At 33.9% G+C, this 25234-nt stretch overlaps 1 protein-coding gene across 1 annotated transcript in view; it reads left to right on the top strand.

Annotated features, from left to right (window-relative positions):
• The first annotated feature begins 348 nt into the window (after window positions 1-348).
• The window catches only part of LOC130214283 (WD repeat-containing protein 7), a 171053-nt gene continuing 146167 nt past the window's right edge, over window positions 349-25234 (top strand). The window contains exons 1-7 of the mRNA XM_056445880.1: window positions 349-459; window positions 8213-8384; window positions 13120-13226; window positions 15508-15586; window positions 16775-16949; window positions 18804-18880; window positions 21625-21744. Of these exons, the coding sequence (XP_056301855.1) occupies window positions 8226-8384; window positions 13120-13226; window positions 15508-15586; window positions 16775-16949; window positions 18804-18880; window positions 21625-21744 (717 nt within the window). The 5' untranslated portion in view covers window positions 349-459; window positions 8213-8225. The remainder of the gene's footprint in view (window positions 460-8212; window positions 8385-13119; window positions 13227-15507; window positions 15587-16774; window positions 16950-18803; window positions 18881-21624; window positions 21745-25234) is intronic.

Below are 25234 nucleotides of genomic sequence, written 5' to 3' on the forward strand. Positions count from 1 at the left end.
ACCAGCCTGGAAATGGTCAAAACCCCTCTATAACCAGGCTGGTCAACCAGCTAAAACCAGCCAACCAGCCTTGGCTGGTTTAAGCTGGAGTTTTCAACAGCTGTTAACAACTACAACAGCAGTTTACAACTACTGTTTTTACGTTACTGTGACTGTTGGGTTTAGGGTTAGGGGTAGACGTTAATAAAATACAACAAATAGCAAATTTAATAAATAATAAAAGCAATTCTCGTTACTTCTGGCCGCAACCAGCAACAACCTCATATATGCATATCCATATATATATGAACGTTAGAGGGCGGCATAGCGCGCGCCGTGACGTCAGCTTATGACGCAATGACGCACAACCGTGCTCCCGTCAGCTGATCAGCGAGCCGCTGCGGAATTACCCAGCGTCGCTGCGATATTTTCATTAAATCAACGGCAAAACTACAATGAAACGATAAAACAGCGGCTCCGGTGAGTAAAAAACACACCGACACTTCATCCGTAACACACTCGGACAAACAATACACACTCGGTGTCACATAATAATGGTGATAAACACACTGATGAACGGGCCAGAGGTCAGTGTACACAGCATATACATACACAAACACACACGCTAACATCATTCAGGCTTTATTAACATACACAATTAGCATATAATGAAGATACACACTACATATATGCGTGTACAAATGCACTTATATCTTACATAAACGTTATATGTTGTAAACGCAGACTTATCATGACGTGTTCATCAACACTATGGGCTAATATAGCAGCTTTTACAGCTTAGATATTCATTCAATCTAAATAAGAATGTTATTAAGGTAAAGTTGGTTTTATATTCAGACTTTCTCCCTAATAATATAATTTCAGAAAAGTGTTCTTTGCTAATTGTAAAAGGGGAAATCATATTAGCAGACAGTGGCTATCAAAGTACATCATAGTCAGATTAATAGTGCTAATGTTGTACTGAAGCCAAACTTACATGTGATTTCAGACCGAATATTCAAAGTGCCATGGTTAACGAAATAGGAAGCATGTCACAAACTGTCACTGGATGAATGTGTGAATATAAAAGCACCTTTACCTCAGTAAAAGTGTTCAAGTGAATCAATCTGCTGTTGACTGCCATGCATATGTTTCATTTTAAACTCTGTTAAAAGCTGAAGTGTGTCGTTTCTCTGTAATATACATTGATAAATATTGTTAGCCATTTTTTCCTGTCTACCCAACGTTCATCCATGCTGTAATTATTTTGTTTGTCCTGACAGAATCTGAAGGCCTTTTATTGTGTTGTAAATAGAGGTTTTATGTTCGGATATTCACACAGTCTCCTTGATAATATAATTTCAGACAAGTATTCTTTGCAAATTCTAAATAGGGAAATCATATTAGCAGCCAATGACTATCAAAGTACAACATTGCTCAGTGAATTAGTGCTAATGTTGTTTTGAAGTCATGCATGCTCATTCCAATCGAATATTCAAAGTAACATGGTAAACAATATAGAGATTGTTAATGAACGATTGTGCGAATAAACAACAAACTTTACCTCTATGTGTTGTAATATCTGTTTGAACATGTATAAATGTGATTCAGATATCAGACATCCCATGTTTTGGTCTTCATAAAATGCATATTACAAGCATAATCTCTTATATGCATGGAAAGCATATTAAATGCTAGAATCAGACGTCTACATTAATGTTTGAAATACTGAAGATTAAACTAAAAACAGGGGTGAAATAATGGTTATTTAATGTAACTATAATATCTACCCATAACTTATAATATAATATAATATAATATAATATAATATGTATTCAAATTATAAATTTTTATTCTGTTTAAATCTATTAAAAACTTCTTGTGAACAAATATTGTTTTGAAGTCTAGTATGCCAAATTAAAAACATTTCTAATGACATTTCTAAAGAATAATTTGCAGCCAAACTGTGATCCTTAAATGATGTCTTTAAATATTAAATTTTTTTTTTTGGGTGTAATTATGCCTGACAAGAATTCTGGACCAAAAAACTATTGTGCACTCAATGACATTATTAGGAGTTTGTCTTCCGGGCCCAGTTTTTAAAAAGTACGTCGATTGGATCAAATCTTGGACATGGGTTTTTCAAAAGTAACAGATAGATTATGAGTTAAGGATCAAACCTGCTCTTTGGGTTATTCAAAACTGAACTCAGATTAGGGTCCAAAAAAACAGGGCTATCCTGATTGCATTAGAAGGGTGGATTCAGTGGTGATTTTTTTTTCTTCAACCAAATAAAATAAGAAAAAGTTTTACTTTTTTAGTGATTGGTGCCAAATTTAATGGTTACTGATGATGTATAAATTCTTTCATACTTGAAGCCTTTATGAAGCATGCCACGTCTAATGAGATATGGTAAACAACAACAACAACAAAACATTATCAAAGCAGTTTAAAAAACCCCTGGTTTAAACAGATTCAAAAGTCCATTTAAAGTCTGTGTGAAATGGAAGTTGCTGAGACTTCTATTTCAGTATGTTGATGTACTGGTTAGCCTCACAGCACGAAGGTCGCTGGTTCGAGTCCCAGCTGGGCCATTGGTATTTCTGTGTGGAGTTTGCATGTTCTCCTCGTGTTGACGTGGGTTTCCTCCGGGTGCTCCGGATTCCCCCACAGTTAAAATAAAAGCTTGCAGTTCATGCCACTATGGTGACCCTTGTGATCCGATACACCACTAATGGATATTGTTTAGAGTGTATATTGGTGCATGTGTGGACTTTGATGAAGATCTGAATCCTCTGTGCTGATTGGCTGTGTTGCGGTCAGTAAATCTGTGTCTGTCTGTACGGTTGAGCGCTCATTGATTGGTCTGAATGGGTTTGCTTTGACTCGTCTGAGAGTGTCAGACAGACCGAGAGAGAGTCGACAGGAACACACACTCTTACTGTTTCCGAATCTGGAGTCATTTCAGGATGAAGCTGGTTCAATTAGTGAAAATGAAAGGCGTGTTTCGCAGGTTCAGGTTTAATCTGAGGAGACGCAATCATGTCAGGTCGGTCTTTATGTGTGTTTGGTAACACTTTTATATTTAAGCATCAGTTCTCGCTATTAACTGGTGTCATACTACACTGTCAAATGATTAGTTGACTTAAAATAAGTGAGTAAACCTGTTGTGTTAAAATTAAGTCAATAACTAAGTGATATGTAATATAAAAATTACGTTAAATCAACTTAAATTTACTTACTTTTAAAAAAAAAGTCAACTTGTTGCTTAGTTTAGACTTTTTTAAGTTAAGTTAATTCATTGGTTTTACAGTTTTTTTTAAGATAACTGGTTGTAAACAATTTATATGGGCTAAATTTAAACAAGTTAAATTATTAATGTTCAACTTAGTTTGTTTAAATTCAGCGCATATATATTATTTGCAACCACTTTATCCAATTACAAATTTTTTTCAGTGTATAGTTAAGATATCGACTGTTTATTAGTACTTAAAAAGTATGATCTTATTCTACATCCCTACCCAATACCTAAACCCAGCTTCTGCCTTTATAACTATTAATAAGCAGTTAATTAGGAGTTTATTGAGCTAATATTCACAGTTAATGGTTTGTTAATAGCAAGAATTGTATGTTAAAATAAAGTGTGATCATGTGTTTGGAGAATTAGGATGTATTTTAAAGCATTTTGGATTGATCTGCATTACTTTAATCGCAATACTAACAGGACAAGTGAAGTAAATTGAGTTTTGAAATAATGTGGGTTTACTGAACAATTGCTTTTATTTGAGCTCACAATAAATTACACTTTGGAAAATCCTGTAATTGTGTTTTTTCACTGCACTGAAAAAATAATTCATTGGATTTACTACTTGTTTAAGGTAAGTGGTTACAAACAATTGATATGGGCTGAATTTAAGCAAACAAATTATATTTAGTAATGTTCAACTTAATTTAGTTGTTTAAATTCAGCACATATAGATTGTTTGCAACTTCTTACCTTAAAAAAAGTAGTAAATCCGACAAATCTTTTTTGTTCAGTGTATAATTTATATAGTTATTGACTGTTTATTATTAATAAAGTATGATCTTATTCTACATCCCTACCTAATACCTAAACCCAGCTTCTGCCTTAATAACTATTAATAATATAATAACATTTTATTGCAGTACTAACAGGACAAGTGAAGTAAATTGAGTTTTGAAATAATCTGGGTTTACTGAACAACTGCCCTTCTTTGAGCTCTCAATAAATTACACTTTGGAAAATCCTGTAATTTTGTTTCTTTACTTCACTAAATAAAATAATTCATTGGATTTACTACTTGTTTAAGGTAACTGGTTGCAAACAATTGATATGGGCTGAGTTTAAACAAACAAATTATATTTAGTAATGTTCAACTTAATTTGCTTGTTTAAATTCAGCACATATAGATTGTTTGCAACCTCTTACCTTAAATAATGTAGTAAATCCAGTGCATCATTTTTTTTCAGTGTATATTGTAGATATTGGCTGTTTATTAGTACTTATAAAGTATGATCCTATCTACATCCCTACCTAATACCTAAACCCAGCTTCTGCCTTAATAACTGTTGATAAGCAGCAAATTTGGAGTTTATTGAGCTAATATTCACAGTTAATAGATTTTTAATAGCAAGAATTGTATCTTAAAATAAAGTGTGACCATGTGTTTGGACAATTAGGATGTATTTTAAAGCTTTTTTGATTGATCTGCATTACTTTTATTGTAGTACTAACAGGACAAGTGAAGTGAAGTAAATTGAGTTTTAAAATAATCTGGGTTTACTGAACAATTGCTTTTCTTTGAGCTCTCAATAAATTCTGGCACACTTTGGAAAGTCGAGTGATTTTGTTACTGCACTGTTAAAAAAAATGGTTTGTTGGATTTACTACTTTTTTTAAAGTAAGGTGTGGCAAACAATTGATATAGGCTGAACTTAAGCTAAATTTAATTTGTTTTACCATAAAAAAAAAAGTATTGAATCCAGTGAATATTTTTTCCAGTGTACTTATGTAAATTATTTATATATATATATATATATATATATATATATATATATATATATATATATATATATATATATATATATATATATATATATATATAGATATATATATATATATATAGATATAGATATAGATATAGATCTGATCCTACTACGTGTCTGTTAAATGCTTGATTCTGTTTGGCTGATGGGCATTCTAAGGTGTGCCGTTATTGTCAGATAAATGCACAGCTAAAGTAGTTCCGGCAGGTTTTGAGTGCATTACAGCTCCATATCACTACACTGAATGATTTCAGTTATTTCACAGTCAAAAAACACAACTGAAGGCTTTAGATGAGATGTCGAAGAAGCTAGTGCTACACAAAGGAGCAGATTAAGCACAAAAATCTGATAAATTGACTTTCCTTCTAGGCTATATGTCAAAATAAACACCTGTTTTACGTTTAAGTCTCAAGTGAACAGTTGCGATGTCTATCGGTGCTCAAGAACTGCCAGTTTCAGACTGTTGAATGAATTTTTCTCGCATAGACATTGTTATGGGCCGTTATAGCGGTGGTCAAAAGTATAGTTAAGTGATCTATTATTTTAATTATTTATATTATTATTTACGATATATATCAGAGCAAGCTATTTAGAGGCCTGACCTCCATACATGTTGTTTTGACATTCTTCAGGGGAATTAAGAATTAATTAGGGCAGTCAATCCCCCCCAAACCCCCTTGTAATTTGCACACTGGCTTTAACCACAGTATTAGCAGAATAATGCTCTCCTGGCTGTTGAATTGTTAGAAAATAATACCACATCACCACCTAAAGTTTGCATTATTGTTATTTACATTATTGTGTTTTCATTTTCATATTGCTTTGAAGCAAGCTAGCACGTCATTTTGTGTTGTTTTATTGGACTAGTACTTCCAGAAGTGTTCGATAGCACTTCCAGTCAAAATCATTGACATTCGTTTATCTGTGCGTTACGTAACAAGAACATTGTGTGGATCTGTTTAATTCCAATCAATTCTGATGTGATTTTTATCTTATCAATTATCTTTGTGCTTGATTAAAAGAAAAATACAATGTGGTGTGTTGTGTCAGGCTGGAGACTGTGAATGAAGCTGCTTCAGTGTGTTGTTTTAAGGGATTGACATTGATTTTTGAGTGTCATTTTGAGGTTAATCTGTGGTGTTCGTCAATTTCAGTGATTTAATGATCGTTTGCTGCTCTAGTTGGCTTCAGCCAAGTTATGCAAAGTTGAACTTAATAATTTTTATTCAGTTTGATTGATATGAGCTGAGATGACTAGAAAATAAATGTATATCTCTTTACAGTATACATTACAGTATGAGAAATATAGGAACCTCCAAGCAGATCCAATAAAGCTTTAGGTATTAGAAAATATGATCACACTTTGTTTATTATACATTCATGCTATAACAACCCTTAACTAAGACTTTTATCTTAATAAACTACTAATTAGCTGCTTTTTTAATAGTTAGTAAGGTAGTAATTAGGTTTGGGTATTGATATTAGGGATGTAGCATATACTTTATAAGTGCTATCAACTGTTTCTAATAGGCATGCAAGAAGTAAATGTTGTGAGTTGTTACTTCAACTAAAGTGTTACTAAAGTGTGTAGTGTGTTGTCAGATTGGTAAAGAGTTACTGGTGTGTGTTGTTGTATAATTACATCGACTTTAAAGAATCTATTATTGTAATATCTTGCTTTAAACGATATCAGAAATGTCATTATTGCATAATTTTACTATTTTTTTGGACACATTTTTTCCCTTTCAAATTAAAACAGCTTATGTATTTATGCCTGTTGTTGTAAGAACCATTTTTTTATTTATAAGAAAAAAACAGGATTGTTTATAATTGTACACTGAAAAAAGTGTTGCATGCAAAACTGTTGCAAACAATTAATTTGTGTTGTATTTAAACAAATAAATTAAATTGAGCAATGTTCAACTCAATTTGTTTGTTTAAATTCAGCTTAAATAAATTGTTTACAACCACTTAACGTAAAAAAAATTAGGTAAATCCAAGGAATCATCTTTGAATAATTTTTTTCTGTGTATATGATCATCGTTTCTGCATTTGTTGTATTTTTATAGTGTTTTAATATTGTTTAGTGTTTTTGTATGCGTGCATGTATGTATACAAAACAATGGAAAGATTTTCTCAAATTACACCCCCCCCCCCCCCCCCCCCCACCCCTATAAAATACACTGTAAAACCTTAAAAGTTAAAGTAAATCAAACCGTTTGAGGAAACCGATTGCAACAAACCATTTAAGTTCAAAAACCAATCCTAATGAGTACTGTGAACTTAATCCATTTGAGTAAACGAAGCAATTTGAGCACAGTAAAACCCGATAAATGAAGAGAACTCAAACCAACTGAGTACTGTAAACCCAATAAGTTAAGGCAACTCAAACTGATTGAGGAAACCGATTGCAACAAACCATTTGAGTTACTAATCTATATGAGTACTGTGAACTTACTCCATTTAAGTTGAAGTATTGAGATATTTAATTAACTCATTACCTTCAGCACTGAGTTCAAAACTCTTTTCATATGAGTAGAATTCACGTTCAGTCAATTTTGAGTTAACTACACTCATTTCATTTGATAAAGTTGACTATTTTACAGTTTACCAAAGATGCTGCCATGTTTTCTGATATTTGTTATAATAATTTTTTAACACTATATACTTTTTTAAAGCAAACATTATTTTCTAAAATTACCCTTAAATTAAATTATGCTTTTCATTTGTTATTTTGACATTGGAAAAGTGTCATCAGGCTTTTTTTTTTGCAAAATAAAGAAATTTATTTTTAATATTTTAATGAAACGCGCACCTAATAAAACTAGAAATGCAAGGCAAGTTTATTTATACGGCACATTTCATTCACAATGATAATACAAAGTGCTTTACATAAACAAGAATTATAAAATAATCACACACACACACGCACACACACACACACACACATGCACACACACATTTAAATGTGTTACAATGAGTTATAATAATTTACAATGCATATAGTGTGCATTTATTTATATATTTGTTTTGTTTTAGGCTTTCATTTGTTCCCCTCACTCAGCTAGTTTAATTCCTCATTTATGAGTATGTGGAGTTTCCAGCAATGAATTGATTTAATCTGGCTTCTGTTTTTTCATTTCTCCTTCTCTCTCTCTTTTCACAGTATCGCAGAAAACATGTCAGGAAACAGTCTGGTTTTACCCATCGTCCTGTGGAGCCGCAATGCGCCCACTCACTGTATCTCCAGCCTGCTGGTGATGGAGGATCTGGCAACCATCATCACCGGCAGCCATGATGGACAGATCTGCATCTGGGACATGACCCCCGAGCTGGAGGTCAGAGGCCACAAATGTCTGATTTAGGACATTTTACCCAAAAAACAACCTCAGATTGAACTGGGTCAAACCAGTTAATTTAGTGTACACGTATAGAGGGCATAAAAGTGTCATATTTTAATATAGTTTGCACTTATGTCAGTTATGATGATAACTACCAAAGATTTTAACCATATAAATTACAATGCCATGGTTTTTAAATGAAGTTTCACAAACTAATTTCGAGAGGAGCACGTGATATGATTTATCGTGGCTGGTCTCTCACCTGTATTCATTAATAAGTCGATCGGATCATTCCAAACTCACTATAAACAGCCCATCTAGCCTTACTCCCTTATCTTTATTTTTATGAAGAATCCCCCCATCCTACCCATCTCCTGCTTTTCCTTCTTTACCAGGGGGAGCTCTCGAGAACTACCTGATCTCAGACCCCCTTACACGCTCAATGACCAGGTGGAGATATATCCAGCTGTAGAACCGCAGAACCCCACACGTTTTAGGCACACACAATCTAGGCAAACCGTATGTGGTTATGGCGGATGTTAATGTTATTAACGTCTTCTTGGACATCGTCATCGATATATTTTGATATATATGGTTAATTAATATTGTACACAGTAAACAATAGTGTTTACTTTATTTCACAAATAGTACAATCGAGACGGGCGAATGGGGGGCGCTGTTTCTGATCGCCATTCAATATAATAGACTGAACAGTTTCCTATCAGTCACCATAGATGATCAGTCGTTATTGTCGGACAGAGTCAACATAGCAGATACTCGATTGCTGGCCTTGCTGAAGGATCTAAATTGGACAGGTTTAATTTATATAATGGATTCATTTATAATGAAGGAAATAATAGCAAGTTAATATAGGCAATAATGCATCTTTATATGTAATAAAAATCTTTTTACATGTAATAAATGTATAACACTATATTAATATTTTACTCAAGCGATGTAATAGAATGTATTTGCTTATCTAATAACTTTTTAATTAATGATTTCCCACATTAAATACTGTAGTAATTTATAGTAAGCAATATATTGTTTTTAAACCAAAATTTAGCAATAGAAACAAATTAAATATTAATAATTAATAAAAAAATAAGTATATATATATATATATATATATATATATATATATATATATATATATATATATATATATATATATATATATATATATATATAACTAACAGCTGTGACAGTTTATTAAAAGATAGTAGTTTATAATCAGATAATCAGTTTATAACTATATTATATATTGTTTAAATGATTAACTATAGTAATTCATTTTAATGTGACACATTATTGTTTGCTTTTTATATTTTACAACAAACTTATTTTAACCAAGTATGATAATATTAAGATCCTAAAATTAGTTTATTACACTTAATCCTACAATTAGACGGTCTATTATGTTTTCTTTGTGTATGTGGACACGTGAATAAAGTCATAGGTGTCTTTAACCAATTATTTTTATTTACATAATTTGAGTTCCGAAACTGCAGAGATGTTAAATGATCGTTACGATATAATAATACTGACTGAAATAGGAAACCATATTTGTGAAATTCAATAGGGGCGATAATACCAGGTTAAGTTACCATATATGGTTTGCCTAAATCGTGTGTGCTAGATTGTGTGTGCCTGAAACATGTGTGGTTCTGTGGTTCTGCAGCTGGATATTATTGACCAGGTGGGAGCCCTTACCAAGCTCAGGGTTCTCTCCCGGTACAGCATGCCAAACCTGCCATTATTATCAAGCAATATCTAAGAGTGCACTCTTGAAATAAAAAAAATATCCACTATTTTCTATATACTAAAGTGTAAAGTTGTTTTTACTTTGTTTGTTTATTTATTTATTATTATTTAAAAGTCTTTATTGCAGGTTGGACACATCAATGATCAGAAACTACATTCATTTTAATGCATTTTTTTGTGCACATTCTCATAATGGAAAAACAAAACAAATGTACCTACCACTCACAGACATACTGATTACTTATTATATACACAGACACACACACACACAAAACGAACTCTGATATCAATATATATTGTAAAAATGTATACTGTCTAAAAAGTCATGCAACCTATGTTTTTATGTGTGTGTGTAAATGAGTGTGTATGGGCATTTCCCAGTACTGGGTTGCAGCTTGTAGGGCATCCGCTGCGTAAAATGCTGGAATAGTTGCTTGATTCCGCAGTGGCGATCTCTGAAATTGAGACTAAGCTGAAGGAAAATGAATGAATAAGTTATTAAGGTTTCAACTTCATTATTCACGTTATACACATTTTAACTTGATGTTTTAAATCGTTTAAATTGATGTAAGTTGAAATAACTTGTAAAGTTAATTGATTAAACTATATGCAAAATAGATATTTTTACAGGATATCAGTACACACCTAATTATAAGTACACATATTTTCTATTTATTTGTCCAGCAGTCATCAAAAGCAGAAATCAGGAAAAAGGGATGATTTGCTTTACAGGCCAAACATAAAAAATATGTGCTAGAATATGATATTACAAATGTAGAATATAAAAAGCAAAAAGATAATTACAACTTAAAAGCTTTGAATTAAAAACGTCTTATGAAAATGCATGACGTTTTCCTTAACATTTTTCAAGGATGAGATATTGCTGTTTTAATGTTGATTTTGGGTGTAACTATATTTTGTACAAAGTGATGGATGTATTAATTGATGGATGTATTAATTGATGAAAGGATAACTGATATATGAAAGGTAATAAGAGTGACATTTTGCATTTTCAATAATAAAAATAAATAGTTTACATTTAAAGGAACAGTTCACACAAAAATGAAAGTTCTGTCATCATTTACTCTCCCTATATTTCTTCAAATCTTATTTGAGGTTTTGATTAATTGATTTTAGTAGTATTTATTTTCAAAGTCAATGGGTGCCATCAACCACAATTCTTCAACATATCTTCATTTGTGTTTAGATATTTTGAAGAATGATGGTTTATGGCACCCATTGACTTCCATAGTCGGAATATTCAATTCATATTGGCAGAATATTCCTTTTTGGTGAACTGTCTCTTTAAAGATGACCTATTATACCCCTTTTGCAAAATAAGTTTCTGTCTCTTGAGTGTTTGTGTGAAGTTTCGGCTTAAAACAACACAGAAAAAATCTTTAAAACTGTCCCTTTTAGGCTTTGATCCAGGGTCCCCACAGGGTCTTAAAGTCTTAAAATGTCTTAAATTTCAAAAACAAAATAATTTTAGACCTTAAAAAGTCTTAAATTTGTAGTCTTAAGTCATTTAAAATAGGGTCTTAATTTTCCTCTGTCCAAGTAAAGCTGCCCTATTGGGCCAACATCTATCCAATCACCAGCAATAAATATTTATTTTATTTTATTTTATTTTATTTTATTTTATTTTATTTTATTTTATTTTATTTTATTTTATTTTATTTTATTTTATTTTATTTTATTTTATTTTTTATTTTTTTAATTAAATATTTACATAAATATTTAAGTTTTTTTATTGCTAAAAGACACCGTTTACAATATATGTTCAACATTTTTACAGCTATTTCTCCAAATTAAATTCCCTAATCTGGAGAAGAAGGCTAAAAACAATTACACAATTCCTCATGACAATAACAGAGCAACATATCACATTACATGATGCATTATACTCAGTTATAATCAGTTAAAACCAAAAACTAACAAATGTATATTTTTGATTATTTATGCCATTGGCTCCATAATAAATATACTTTTAGCAATGTTAAACTTAGCATTAAAAAAACTAGATTATCTAAAAAATATTATGTTGAAGAAGTGTAAACAACTAGAGTTTTACTTGTTTTGACACATTAAAATATGTTGCATAGAAATAATTCAATTATTTAATTTTATTTTGTGTTTTGTGGCAACCAACCAGGCCATTAGAAATAATTATTAGTGTTTAACCCTGTATAAGTCTAAAATTTAATTCATAATGGTTTTAAAAAGTTTAAAATTTGACTTGATTAAACCTGCAGAAACCACCTAATTGTGTCTTTTTGGTGACTGTCACTTTAAATTTAAAAAGATTGTGCACGTTTTAAAAGAGGGCGGAGCTACAAATGCCTGTGTGTCAGCATAGTGGCAGATTCAAAAACAAGACTAACATCATATACTAATGAGGGAGAGGTGGTCACCAGTGGGTGGGGCTTTTCCCCTCTGATGACGTCATACAAGGGGAGAATGTCAATCGAAGTGTTTCTGCAGACGGTCTTTCTCAAGTGTGATTATAAACAAATACAATTAATACATGTTTACCATTAGAAGCTGGTAATATTCCACGCAGCTGAATTATAAAAGTTTTTTTGCATAATAGGTCGCCTTTAAAACAGCTAAAATGATCACATTATTTTAAATTAACAATGCTCAAGCATTAAGATTGTCAATTAAAGTGTTTCTGCAGACGGTTTTTCTCAAGTGTGATTATAAACAAATTCAATTAATACATGTTTACCATTAGAAGCTGGTAATATTCCACGCAACTGAATTATAAAAGTGTTTTTTGCATAATAAAACAGCTTTAAAACAGCTAAAATGATCACATTATTTTAAATTAACAATACTTAATGCTCAAGCGTTAAGGTTGATGTGTATTATTGTATAGACATAAATAAATTGATGGTGTGTTTTTATGAAGGTCACTAAAGTGCTGTGGATGATCTGATGTTTTTGTGTGTGTGTGTGTGTTCAGATTAATCCTCGTGCTCTGCTGTTTGGACACACCGCCTCCGTCACCTGTCTGTCCAAGGCCAGCGCTGGAAGTGAAAAACAGTACCTCGTCAGCGCCTCTGAAAGCGGGTGAGAACGTGTTTTATTGGTAACACTTTACTTGAAGGGGTAAAACACATCATGAATGTGAATGAGATTTTATGCATGCTTATAACAACTTGTAACAAGTGTCATTTCCTCAGTTATGGCATTTTAAATGCAAGGATGACATTGTTTGTTATGACAGCTTGACATAAACGAATGCATCATAACCTGTTTTTGTCTTTGTCATGACAACATTATCAAGATAACAAAACTTGTCATAAATCTGTCATAAACATGATTGAAGGAGCTGATTAAAGGGACGGTTCACCCAAAAATGAAAATTCTGTCATCGTTTACTCTCTTGTTCCAAACCTGTTTGAGTTTCTTTCTTCTGTTAAACCCAAAGGAAGATATACTGAAGAATGCTGGGGAAAAACAGACGTTATCCATGTTTCCAGTCAAAGATGTGAATTAGATTTATATGCAAAACTGGAATGTGGCATGAAATTTTTGTGAATGAAGCAGCGTTTCCATTTAATGAGAAACAAAAGAGAGTAAAATCATCACATCCTGTTGGTTCTTCTCTAATAAATGAGTTGTGCCTCAGAAGATGAAGACAAAATGCAATGAACGCGGTGAATAGGGGGGTTTTGGAGGCGTGAGATGCTCTTTGGGAGCGCAGACAGATGCTCAAGACAGTTCTGGGGGGAATAATAATGGAAGGATAATAATACTGAAGCACTGTGATGACAGACAGACGGCTGAAGGCCTTTTATAATCAGCAAAACAACATTTCAGATCTGCAGCAATGTGCTGGAAATGCTGTAAAGTCCTTGAAATGCATGGTTTTATAATCACATGACCTGATAAAACTAAATCACATCACTTTACTGATGCGCATACGCAGAGTTTATTTACTAAATGTGTTTCTGTCATAGTTTATCCTCATCCTCAAACACAGCTGAATTATGTCTATGAAAGTCAGTGGTTTCCTTTTCCGGCATCCTTCAAAGAATGTATTGTTTTGTAATCGACAGAAGAAAAAAATTCACTAACATTTAAATGAGTAAATAATGATCAATTCAATTCAGCTTTATTTGTATAGCGCTTATACAATGTAGATTGCGTCAAAGCAGCTTCACATAGAATATCATAGTAAATTAAAACAGTGTCAGTTCAGTTTTCAGAGTTTAAGTTCAGTTGAGCTCAGTTCAGTGTGGTTTAATAATCACTACTGAGAGTCCAAACACTGAAGAGCAAATCCATCAATGCGCAGTTCTACAGATCCGGAACCATGCAAGCCAGTGGCGACAGCGGAGAGGGAAAAACTTCACTTACTAGCGAAAGTAAGAAAAATTAAAAAAACCTTGAGAGAAACCAGACTAAGTTGGACACGACCATTTCTCCACTGGCCAAACGTCTTGTGTAGAGCTTCGGTCTAGGTGCTGGAGAAGCTGGACGTCACCGAGACTCGTCTGTCCCCGGAGCGTCACAGGAATCAGTCTCATGCTCTCCACTCCTCCATGACCACCACAGCTGCTGCTCAGGATACAGCCTGGTCCAGGATTATGGAAACATTGGGATCATCTCGTCGCTGAATCAGCGTGTCATCGGGGTCTTAAAAAATACTACAAGTTGATAAATCAATTATGAGAAAATGAAGGCCCTTAAATGTATTAAAGTCTTAATCAGGTTTTTACGAGGTCTTACATTTTCTTCAAGTGTTGTCGAAAGTGTTTGACTGCAAAAAAGCATAAATATATTTATTTTCCTCCTTATATTAACAACAGCATGCTTGATCCACGTAATTGGTTCAGGCCGGGCCACGCCCGCCGTCCTCCGTCCGGGTGTTGTTACGTAATTTGCAACAAACAGTGGAAGGTGATGTGATGCTCTCCACATGTAGTGAAACCATAGATCGAAACAGACGGCAAAATGGGAAAATTTTGTTGAAAATGAAAGTTTGCGTACTCCTAGTTGGAGAAAGACGAAGGCTGAAGCGTAAATTTATTCTTTCAAGCTTTGTTTCTTCCGAGCTTATCTGAGTTCTGTTGCATGGTTGTGCTCCATGCTTTATTTAACTACAACAGTTTATTAACAACTGTTAATTAAGTTAAAGGTGTGATACTGATTAGAACTTGAAGTGGCGAAGTCTTAAAATATTCTGAGAAGGTTACTTAAGGTTTACTTTGGGATTCCTGCATATACCCTAATGATGAACTGTCCCTTTAAGAGCAACAAAGCATGTTCAGATGGTGCATTTTTTTTTTTCGTGCTGATGAAATGTTTGCAGTTTCACCCTAGCTGTGTTTTCTGTTTGCCGTAGGGAAATGTGTTTATGGGATGTCAATGACGGACGCTGCATTGAGTTCACCAAACTGGCCTGTGCACACACTGGTATACAGGTAACACATTCAATTGCTGAATGAGATTTGGTTGGACATTTACAAGACTATTCTAACATCATTAAACTAACTTGCACAAAGCCAAGATGAAGTAAATATTTGAAATAACACTTTGAATTGGAAATGAACTTTTGTTTAATGATGATTGTAAAATCAAAAAAAAATCTTTATGACTTGCTGAATTATTTCCAAAAGCAAAGTAAATGACAATAACATATTACAAGCATCCATTGTTTTCATGCAGTTTAATCATGTGGAAAAGTTTGGACACCCTATTATTGAATTTTTCCATATTAGGGCATAAAAATGATCTGATTTTGGTCGGATTTCATTATATTAATAATAGGCTACATTAATATCTTTCCCTTTTTATATTACCTAAATAGGCACTTGCATGAATTTTAATAAAAACCGTAATCTTCAGCACGTAGCTTAACTAAACTTCATAACCTCAAAACATAATCACACATGTGGCAACGCCTCCTTAAACTAACTAACAAATAAATATCCTAAGCTGCTCACGTTACTAGAGTTCTCGTAAAGTACACACTGTTAGCCATTAGCAAAACAAAATCTCATATAATCCAATTCTCACAAAGATCGTTAAACTTCTCACTAGATAATAAACTGAGCTGCACAAGCATATCTAATAAAGCAATCGCTTAATAAAGAGAAAACTAGAACACAGCAAATCGTAAGCAAATCAACACAGATGAACAGGCTGGCCGACACAAGTGAGGAGACTGGCTGTGAGCCAAGCGCTCCTCAAGAACAGCGCAAGCGCACGGCTTTTATACGGAGCGGACCCGGTTCTGATTGGCGTGTCCATGGTGATTGACAGCTCCTTTGACCAATGGTTGCACACCTAGAACCAGCACATGACACACAGCGGAAAAGATAGAAGAGCACGCAAAACAGAACAAACAAAACATACGTGAAACGTAACACTGTAGACTATCCAAAACAAATATTGCCTAAAGGGACTTATAATATTGACCTTAAAATGGGTTTTAAAAAATTAAAAACTAGCCGAAATAAAACAAATAAGACTTTCTCCAGAAGAAAAAATATTATAGGAAATACTGTGAATATTTCCTGAATCTGAATATTTGAAAAAGAACAGAAAATGCTTGTAATGTGTGACCAATAAAATGTTTAAATTAATTCTGAATGTTTGTGTTTATACAGTTTTATCAGTTCACCATCGGCACACAGAGAGAGGGTCGTCTCTTGTGTCACGGACATTACCCAGAAATCCTGGTGATGGACGCCACCAGTCTGGAGGTGCTTTATTCGCTCGTGTCCAAGATTTCACCAGACTGGATCAGCTCTATGAGCATCATCCGCTCGCACCGCACACAAGGTAACAGCTGCCAGTGGCAAATGAAGAGTGTTTGTGTTAATTAAGCAGGAGAAAATGCAGATGACATCCAAAATGCATAATGAATGTTCACTTTGTTTTATAAAATGAAATGGGAGTTTGCGCGAGAAATGTACTCAAGGGAGATTTAAGTGTTTAAAATTATGATTTTAAATAAAAATGTCATGCCCATAGAGATTAAATGTCTATATTTAAAGTGACACAATACAATAATAGCACAGTTTGGAGCTGCCAGAAAAAAATATCACAAAATGAAAATTATAAATTAATTTAAATAATTTTGTACATTTGCAAATGATTTATCTAGATTCTGAAGAAACCAGTAAGGAGAATGTAATTATTATTTGATTTTCTGAAGATTTATATTACAAATTCAGTTTTAGCCCAAAAAAAGTCTACCAATTTATTTATAAAAAAATCCTTTATTTTTGTTGCAAGTACAGAAGTCATTGTTTATACAAAGATATTACATATATATTACATATATATATACGCACACAGTTGAATTATTAGCACCCCTGTTTAGTTTTAATAACTCATTTCTAATAACTGATTTATTTTATCTTTGCCATGATGACAGTAAATAATATTAGACTAGATATTCTTCAAGACACTTCTATACAGCTTAAAGTGACATTTAAAGGCTTAACTAGGTTAATTAGGTTAACTAGGCAGGTTAAAGTAATTAGGCAAGTTATTGTATAAGGATGGTTTGTTCTGTAGACTATTGAAAATAAATATAGCTTAAAGGGGCTAATAATATTGACCTTAAAAAGGTTTTTAAAAAATGAAAAACTGCTTTTATTCTAGCCGAAATAAAACAAATAAGACTTTCTCCAGAAGAAAAAAATATTATCAGACATACTGTGAAAATTTCCTTGCTCTGTTAAACATCATTTGGGAAATATATATATATTAAAAAAAAAAAAAAAAAAAAAAAAAAAAAAAAAAAAAAATATATATATATATATATATATATATATATATATATATATATATATATATATATATATATATATATATATATTCAAAGGGGGCGAATAATTCTTTATATATGTATATGTGTATACACACACAGATAAGGTCAGAATTATTAGCACCCCTTTAATTTTTTTGAAAACAAAAAAGAGAAAAAATACAGCAAATTTTTATAAAATATGATAAATAAAATTAATTAATAAAAATGGGTAAATATTTATTAATATTAATAATTATTAAATTAATATAAATAAATAAATATATAACAGCAATAATGGGTGGTGCAATCAGGAATAGTGCTGTGCTATCTTACAATGGCAGGCTAGCATAACCAAGCATGAGGGTCTGGACAGAGAAAGAAAAGGAAAAGTACAGTTATATACAAGAAAGTCACATTATTCTCCAGGACGTACATTTATAGCAGAGATGTATGATGGTATGGGTTGCCAAACATATGCTAGAACCTCTGATTGAATATTAAATTTTTTCCAAGTGTTGATATAACATCAGATCTTGAAGCCAGTGGGATGCTTTAGGTGGATTTGAAGATTTCCAGTGGAATAAAATTTTGCCTATTTATTTCAATTTATTACAATTTTAAATAGATTTATGTTTAATAAAAAATAGCTATTGAGTGTTTAAACGATTTATTACATAAGTACACAGAATGTGTTTATTTTTATTTATTTATTTTGAATTCTAAATATTTCTTATAATATTTATCTAATATTTAATTTATTACCTTTAATTAATTAAAACCTGCCAACAAAATGCTCTGGACTAAACTGTTAATTTTACATTTAAAGATGATTTCGTGTGTGTGTGTGTGTGTGTGTTTGTTTGTTTGTTGTTGTTTAGAGGACACAGTGGTGGCGGTTTCAGTCACTGGTATCCTGAAGGTGTGGATCATCACCGCTGACGTCAGCAGAATGCAGGTAAACAGTTCAGTCACACATCAACAAACACACACACACAGAAAATACTGCAGTCCTGCTGGAGAATATGACCGTGTGTGTGTGTGTGCTTTGTGTGTGTAGTTTTTATTATGTACAATGATATTAAAGTATTACAAATTATTTATTTATTTTTGTTTTCTCAATTTTTAAAAATAATTATTTATTTATTTTTCTTCTTTTTCCCCTGGATATGATGTTAAAAACAAATAATGTATACACGTTTAAAAGTTTGTATCAGCATTTTTGTGCCAATGTAAGAAAAATGTTTAAACAAAATGTAAAAAAATGACTTATTCAAGTTTAGCCCCAAAGTTTTCACATTTTTTTATTTTAAGTAATGATTTTATCATTTAAAAATGGCCTGTCCACTTTTTAACAGAGTTTTTACATGTATAAGTATACAGAATAGGGATGTCCAGATCCGATCATGTGATCGTAATTCTGGCCCGATCACGCAGGTTCAGACTCCATCGGAATCAGACGTTACTTCCCGATCAGAACTCATTCATTAATTTTCTTTTCGGCTCAGCCCCTTTATTAATCAGGGGTCGCCACAGCGGAATGAACCACCAACTTATCCAGCACATGTTTTTACACAGCGGATGCCCTTCCAGCTGCAACCCATCACTGGAAAACACCCATACACTCTCATTCACACACTTATACACTACGGACAATTTAGTTCATCAATTCCTCTATAGCGCATATCTTTGGACTTGTAGGGGAAACCGGAGCACCCGGAGGAAACCCACGCCAACACGGGAAGAACAGAAACAGCAAGGTGTGCAACATGACATCACTTTGTTGCAGAGACCAACAATGCCGGCAAAGCAGAACACAGAAGCAGCTTGATTCGGAAAGCGCGAGTATGTCTGCATTCTGGAGTTGATGACGACAACATTGCTAAAGCAAACTGTGAGATATGTAAACTTGGGAATGCAAGAGGAGGAAAGTAAAAGGCTACATTTAACACAACAAACCTGATAAGGCACCTCAAAAACAAACACCAGACACAATACAGTGAATTTACTCAGGCAACCCAATAGAAGAAAAGGAAAAAAGGCCCTATGACACCGCAAAGGCAGATGACATCACAGCCAAGATAGCACAAATTATCACAATGACTGACCTGCCATTCGCCTTAGTAGAGAACCCTGGATTTCTGAATTAGACCTCAATTAGATTTTTTTTCATGTATTATAGAAGTATCGGATTGGGTTTCGGTAAAATCAAATGATGCTGACTCGAGGGCAAATAAACCTGGGGTCCGTTCTTCGTACGTGGATTACTCTGTTATCTGGATTTGGTTATTGGCGATTTGACACGATCCAGGATCGTTTAGTTCTTCAAAACTCATCTGAGACTTGTTGTCATAGCAACAGTTCTGGTAGCTCAAACCTGCGTGGGAGCAGGTTCATTTCATGTAAACAGGATTAGATAGAGTCTTTTCAAGCAAAGATAATTCTGAAAGTATGTACAAAATGCTGATTATTTCTTACAGTAGTTATATACACTTGGGAAAATAGTAAATATATATTTTTAACTATATATATATATATATATATATATATATATATATATATAGTGTGTAAGTGTAAGTAAAAAAAAATATATATATATATATTTATATAAAAGTACAAAGACTGTCACCTGGTGGTTCAAAGTGAAAATTTAGTGATATGATCTTTTTAGATGCAAACGCGTACATGCACAAATATTCGACTTTTTAAAAAAAAAGAATAATAATTTATGCAGTCATGCATGTGTTTTGACTGCTTATGCTGGTGATTGACACCTTTACTGATATCAAAATGCTTTTTAAAATTTTTTTTATTTTAATAATTATTTTTTAGGGGTTTTCGCCTTTATTTTTGACAGGACAGTAGAGAGAATTGACAGGAAAGTGTGGGGAGTAGGCGGGACTTGGGTCGCCACGAACACCAGAGTGCATGTGTCGGTGCACTTTGCACTACGCCATAGGCACTGACTCAAAATGCTTTTTTGATGCAGAATTAATTTATACAGTTATTCCTTACGCCGATTAAAAAGCTTGAGTAGGCCTAGGCTACTATAATAAAGAAAATCTTCTCTAAATGTAGAACTAATACATTGATATGCATAGAAATACATGATGAATACTCTTGACACAGGAAAGTGTAAAGCCTGCAGAAACAACAAATGTGGAATGTTATTGCGTGTCATATTTAACAAACCGGTTACTGCTAATTTTATGTAATTTTGCTCACATGGATAATTGAATATTAATCAGATGATGTCATTACGCTGCTGTGCCGTCAGCCAATCGTTGCATTGCTGATCATGATTTCCTTCACAACACGCAGAGATCTCAGGTCAGTTTATCCAGACATTTTAATCTGATTTGCGAACTTGTTTGAAGAACCAAATTAGCCAGAGATCAGTTCTCAAGATTAAAAGATCCAGGATCTTTCAAATCATCTTAGATCATTTAAAAGAGGTATAAAGAACAGACCCCTGATCGGGACATCCCTAATGCAGAATGTGTATCTTTTATTTATTTTGCCTTGTATGCATGTGTCTGTACAACACAAAAATAATAAGTTTTGTGTCTGTGTTTACTTTAGTGTTTGTGTGTGTGTGCATATGTGTGTGATCATTTGGGTGTCTGTGTGTGCATGTGTATATTTGTTTGTGTACATATGTATTTACGGGTCTGTGTTTATGGTGTGTGTGTGTGTGAGCAGGATATGGACCCAGTGTTTGAGGAAGAGTCGAAGCCGATCTACTGTCAGGGCTGTCAGAGCATCTCCTTCTGCACCTTCACTCAGCTCTCACTCCTGGTGGTGTGCTCCAAATACTGGAGGGTGAGTGTGTGTCTGTGTCTCTGTGTGTGTGCTTGTGAATTTGTAACAGGGCTGATCAATTTTGCATCATCATTCTTCAATAAATACAAATGAGTCAACATTGAGTGACTTATTCGGCATCTAGTATAAACCGTAATCCAATGACTGACCAGAGCATAAATAAAAGACACTCATTCATTAATTTTCCTTTACATTAGTTCTTTATTTATCAGGGGTCGCCACAGCGGAATGAACCGCCAACTATTCCAACATATGTTTTACGCAGCGGATGCCCTTCCAACTGCAACCCAGTACTGGGAAACACCCATACACACTCATACACACACACTCATACACTTCAGCCAGTTAAGTTCATCAATTCCCCTATAGCACATGTGTTTGGACTGTGGGGGAAACTGGAGGACCCTAAGGAAACCCACGCCAACATGGGGAGAACATGCAAACTCCATACAGAAACGCCAACTGACCCAGCCGGGACTCGAACCAGCAACCTTCTTGCTGTCAGACCACAGTGCTAACCACTGAGCCACCATGTTACCTCTGAAAGACACTCTTCACCTTTCATTTTTAAGACGAGACCAGTTTATACTAGATGCCGAATTGGCCACTCAATGTTTGTATTTAATAAAGAATGATGCTCCACCAACATGTAACCACTGTCAGGGGTAAGGGTGTGTAAGGGGGTTAAACACAGTTGTGTGTCAGCAGTGTGTGAATATAACCAGCTCCTAATGGTAAAAATGAATTATTGTATTTGTTTATAATCAGACTTGATATAAACAGTCTGCAGAAACACTTTGATTGACATTCTCCCTTTGAACGTGTCATCAGAGGGGGAAAGCCCCGCCCACTAGTGTCTATCTCTCCTTCATTAGCCTAAGATGTTAGTCTTGTTTTTGAATCTGCCACTATGCTGACCAAGCGGCAACCTCCCGCTCTCCCTCGGGAAGCCAATACGGAAGTAACTGGAACTGCAATTCATCAAAATTCCGCTAGTCCTGGCTCCATAATAGAGCAGATTTCTATTGAGCCCACTGTTAGAATGGCCAACTTTACAGCAGAAAAAAAGGTGTTTACAGCCTGGTACAAAGAACGATTTTGGTTCATATAGCTATTATTACCCTCCATGACAACTGTGAGGGGGGTGAATTGTTTTATAACTCATCCATTTCCTTTATATTAGGTTATATTAAGTTTGCATAATTAAGGGCGTGGCCACTTGAGTGACAGCTAGGTCTCGCTGGTCGCCGTCACTTCACCTCAGCTGAATCCGGCAGATTAGCCACTGATCTCGGCATAATCATCGTATTTTTGTGCTGTTTTATGTGGCTTTACACAGTCAGCTGCCTTTTGGACTCATTTCTTACATTTATCAGATGATATGAGATGCTGTGTGCACTTAATTTTGCTCACAAACCATTCACGTGGCCTCGTTTTCCATGTGAGTAAAGTTATATACTTATATACAATCTCTATAAATGTATTTGTTTTATTTAAGATCATTATAATGTTCCTTAGAGCTGTAAAGCACTCCAGAATCTGTCAGATTGATTAGCTGTAGGCTCTAGAACAGTCATATGAAGCGTTATCATACAGTGTTATGCTGGAGTTCGTCTTGCATTTACTAACACACACTATATCTGAAGTGTTTGGAAGTATTTCGGGTTTTCCTCCTGTAGAAAAACGTCATAAGAACAATGTTTAGTGGCTCAATGTGTTACTACAGTGTTTTTAAAAGTCTAAACACTTTATTGATATAGTGTACAGCCGAGCACATGTGGTCAGAACACAAACGAGTCGCAGGTAATGAAGTATTAAGCGTTGCTCCCAAAGTAAAGTCTGTCTGCCAGGTCTAAGCAAAGTGCCAGCAGGTGTCTGTAGCTCCACTCATTCTCCGCCTCTTTGCCCTTGTTTGGTATCCCGCCGTGGGTGCGATGACGTGCGAACAAAATGGCGACGGTTGGCCGCGCCTACTTGTAGCTTCTTTTGCAGTGTTCAGAAACCAATGGGTGACGTCACGGATGCTTCGTCTATATATTTTACAGTCTATGATGCTAATACACAGGCATTTGTAGCTCCGCCCTCTTTTAAAACTAGCACAATCTCATTTAAATTTAAAGCGACGGTCACCAAAACACCACAATTAGGATCAAAGTCTAAAAGGGTCAGTTTCAAAGAGGTAGAAAACATTATTAGTGTGGTATTTTGAGCTGAAACTTCTCACACACACACTCTAGGGACATCAGAGACTATTTTACATCTTGTAAAAAGAGGCATAATAAGTTATCTTTACATTATTTATCATATATTAAACTGAAAAACATCATATTTAAGGTTTTTGTGTGAAACTTTAAATGTTTTGTGTCTTGTTGTTGTTGTTGTTGTTATTATGTGATATGTTTTTATCTATGTTGATGTTGGCATGAAATACCCATAGGTTACTTATGTGACGATGAATAAACTAAAATGTAGCTTCTGTTTGCTGTGGATTTAATATTTAACCCTCTACCGCACGGTGTCACCATATAGCAACATGATGCTTATGTTCCTTTCCCTGCCACTGTTTCTTAAAGACCAACATTAATATTATTTTTTTGTTGGAAAGAGAAGACTTTAATGTAGCCAATGATGCGCTTTGGTTATGTCACATGACGTACAGTGTTTTCCTATAGTGCGATTTCTGACAGACTGGCGTTTATTGTGAGTATTTGCTGAATGCAAATGTAAACGTCAATAAAAACAAAGGATCAAACTATGTCAGATCCACAAAAAAAAATCTTAAACATCACCTCCAGTTAGTTCTGATGACATATTCACAACAATTTGTTTTTAATGAAATTAGTTTCTTGTAAATCAATCAAATGTATGTTACCAAATGGCAACACTGTGCAATAGTGGAACGTGCAATATTGCAATTGGTTAGCTAGCTAGCAAGGACAGCTGTGAACTTTTAAGTTGTAACCATAACAACATGAATGCTAGTAATATAATGTTGATTAGTTGTATGTTAATGACATTTGCATTATGGATAAATCTAGTTGTAATGGCAATACTACTTTTGAATAGATATGAACACAGGGAACAGTGTATTAGAGAGCACCACCATGTTCTATGGTAAGTGAAACAAGAAAAGGACAGAACTGGCTCTTCCTGCAGATGAAAGTGAGGATGAGATGGGTTTTAGTGACCATGGGAATGATGCAGACTGGACATTTGATAGAGACAGTTCAAGTAAGTAAGGTCAGAGGCAGATAAGACAGGCGTAGTATAATACACATAAACATTGTTAGCTAGTAGCTACATTATTCTGATGCATTTGGATATACTAGACTTGTTATTTATTTGTTATAATATTTATTGGAGAAAATATTTACTGAATGTTATATACATGATAATACAATATTAGGTTTGTAGTACAATAGTACGGTTCGGTACGCTTTTATGGCCGTTTCCACTGTCAAAAGGCGTGCTGAACCGTACCGTACCACTT

Source organism: Danio aesculapii, chromosome 21, assembly GCF_903798145.1.
Source record: "Danio aesculapii chromosome 21, fDanAes4.1, whole genome shotgun sequence".
Lineage (NCBI taxonomy): Eukaryota > Metazoa > Chordata > Actinopteri > Cypriniformes > Danionidae > Danio > Danio aesculapii.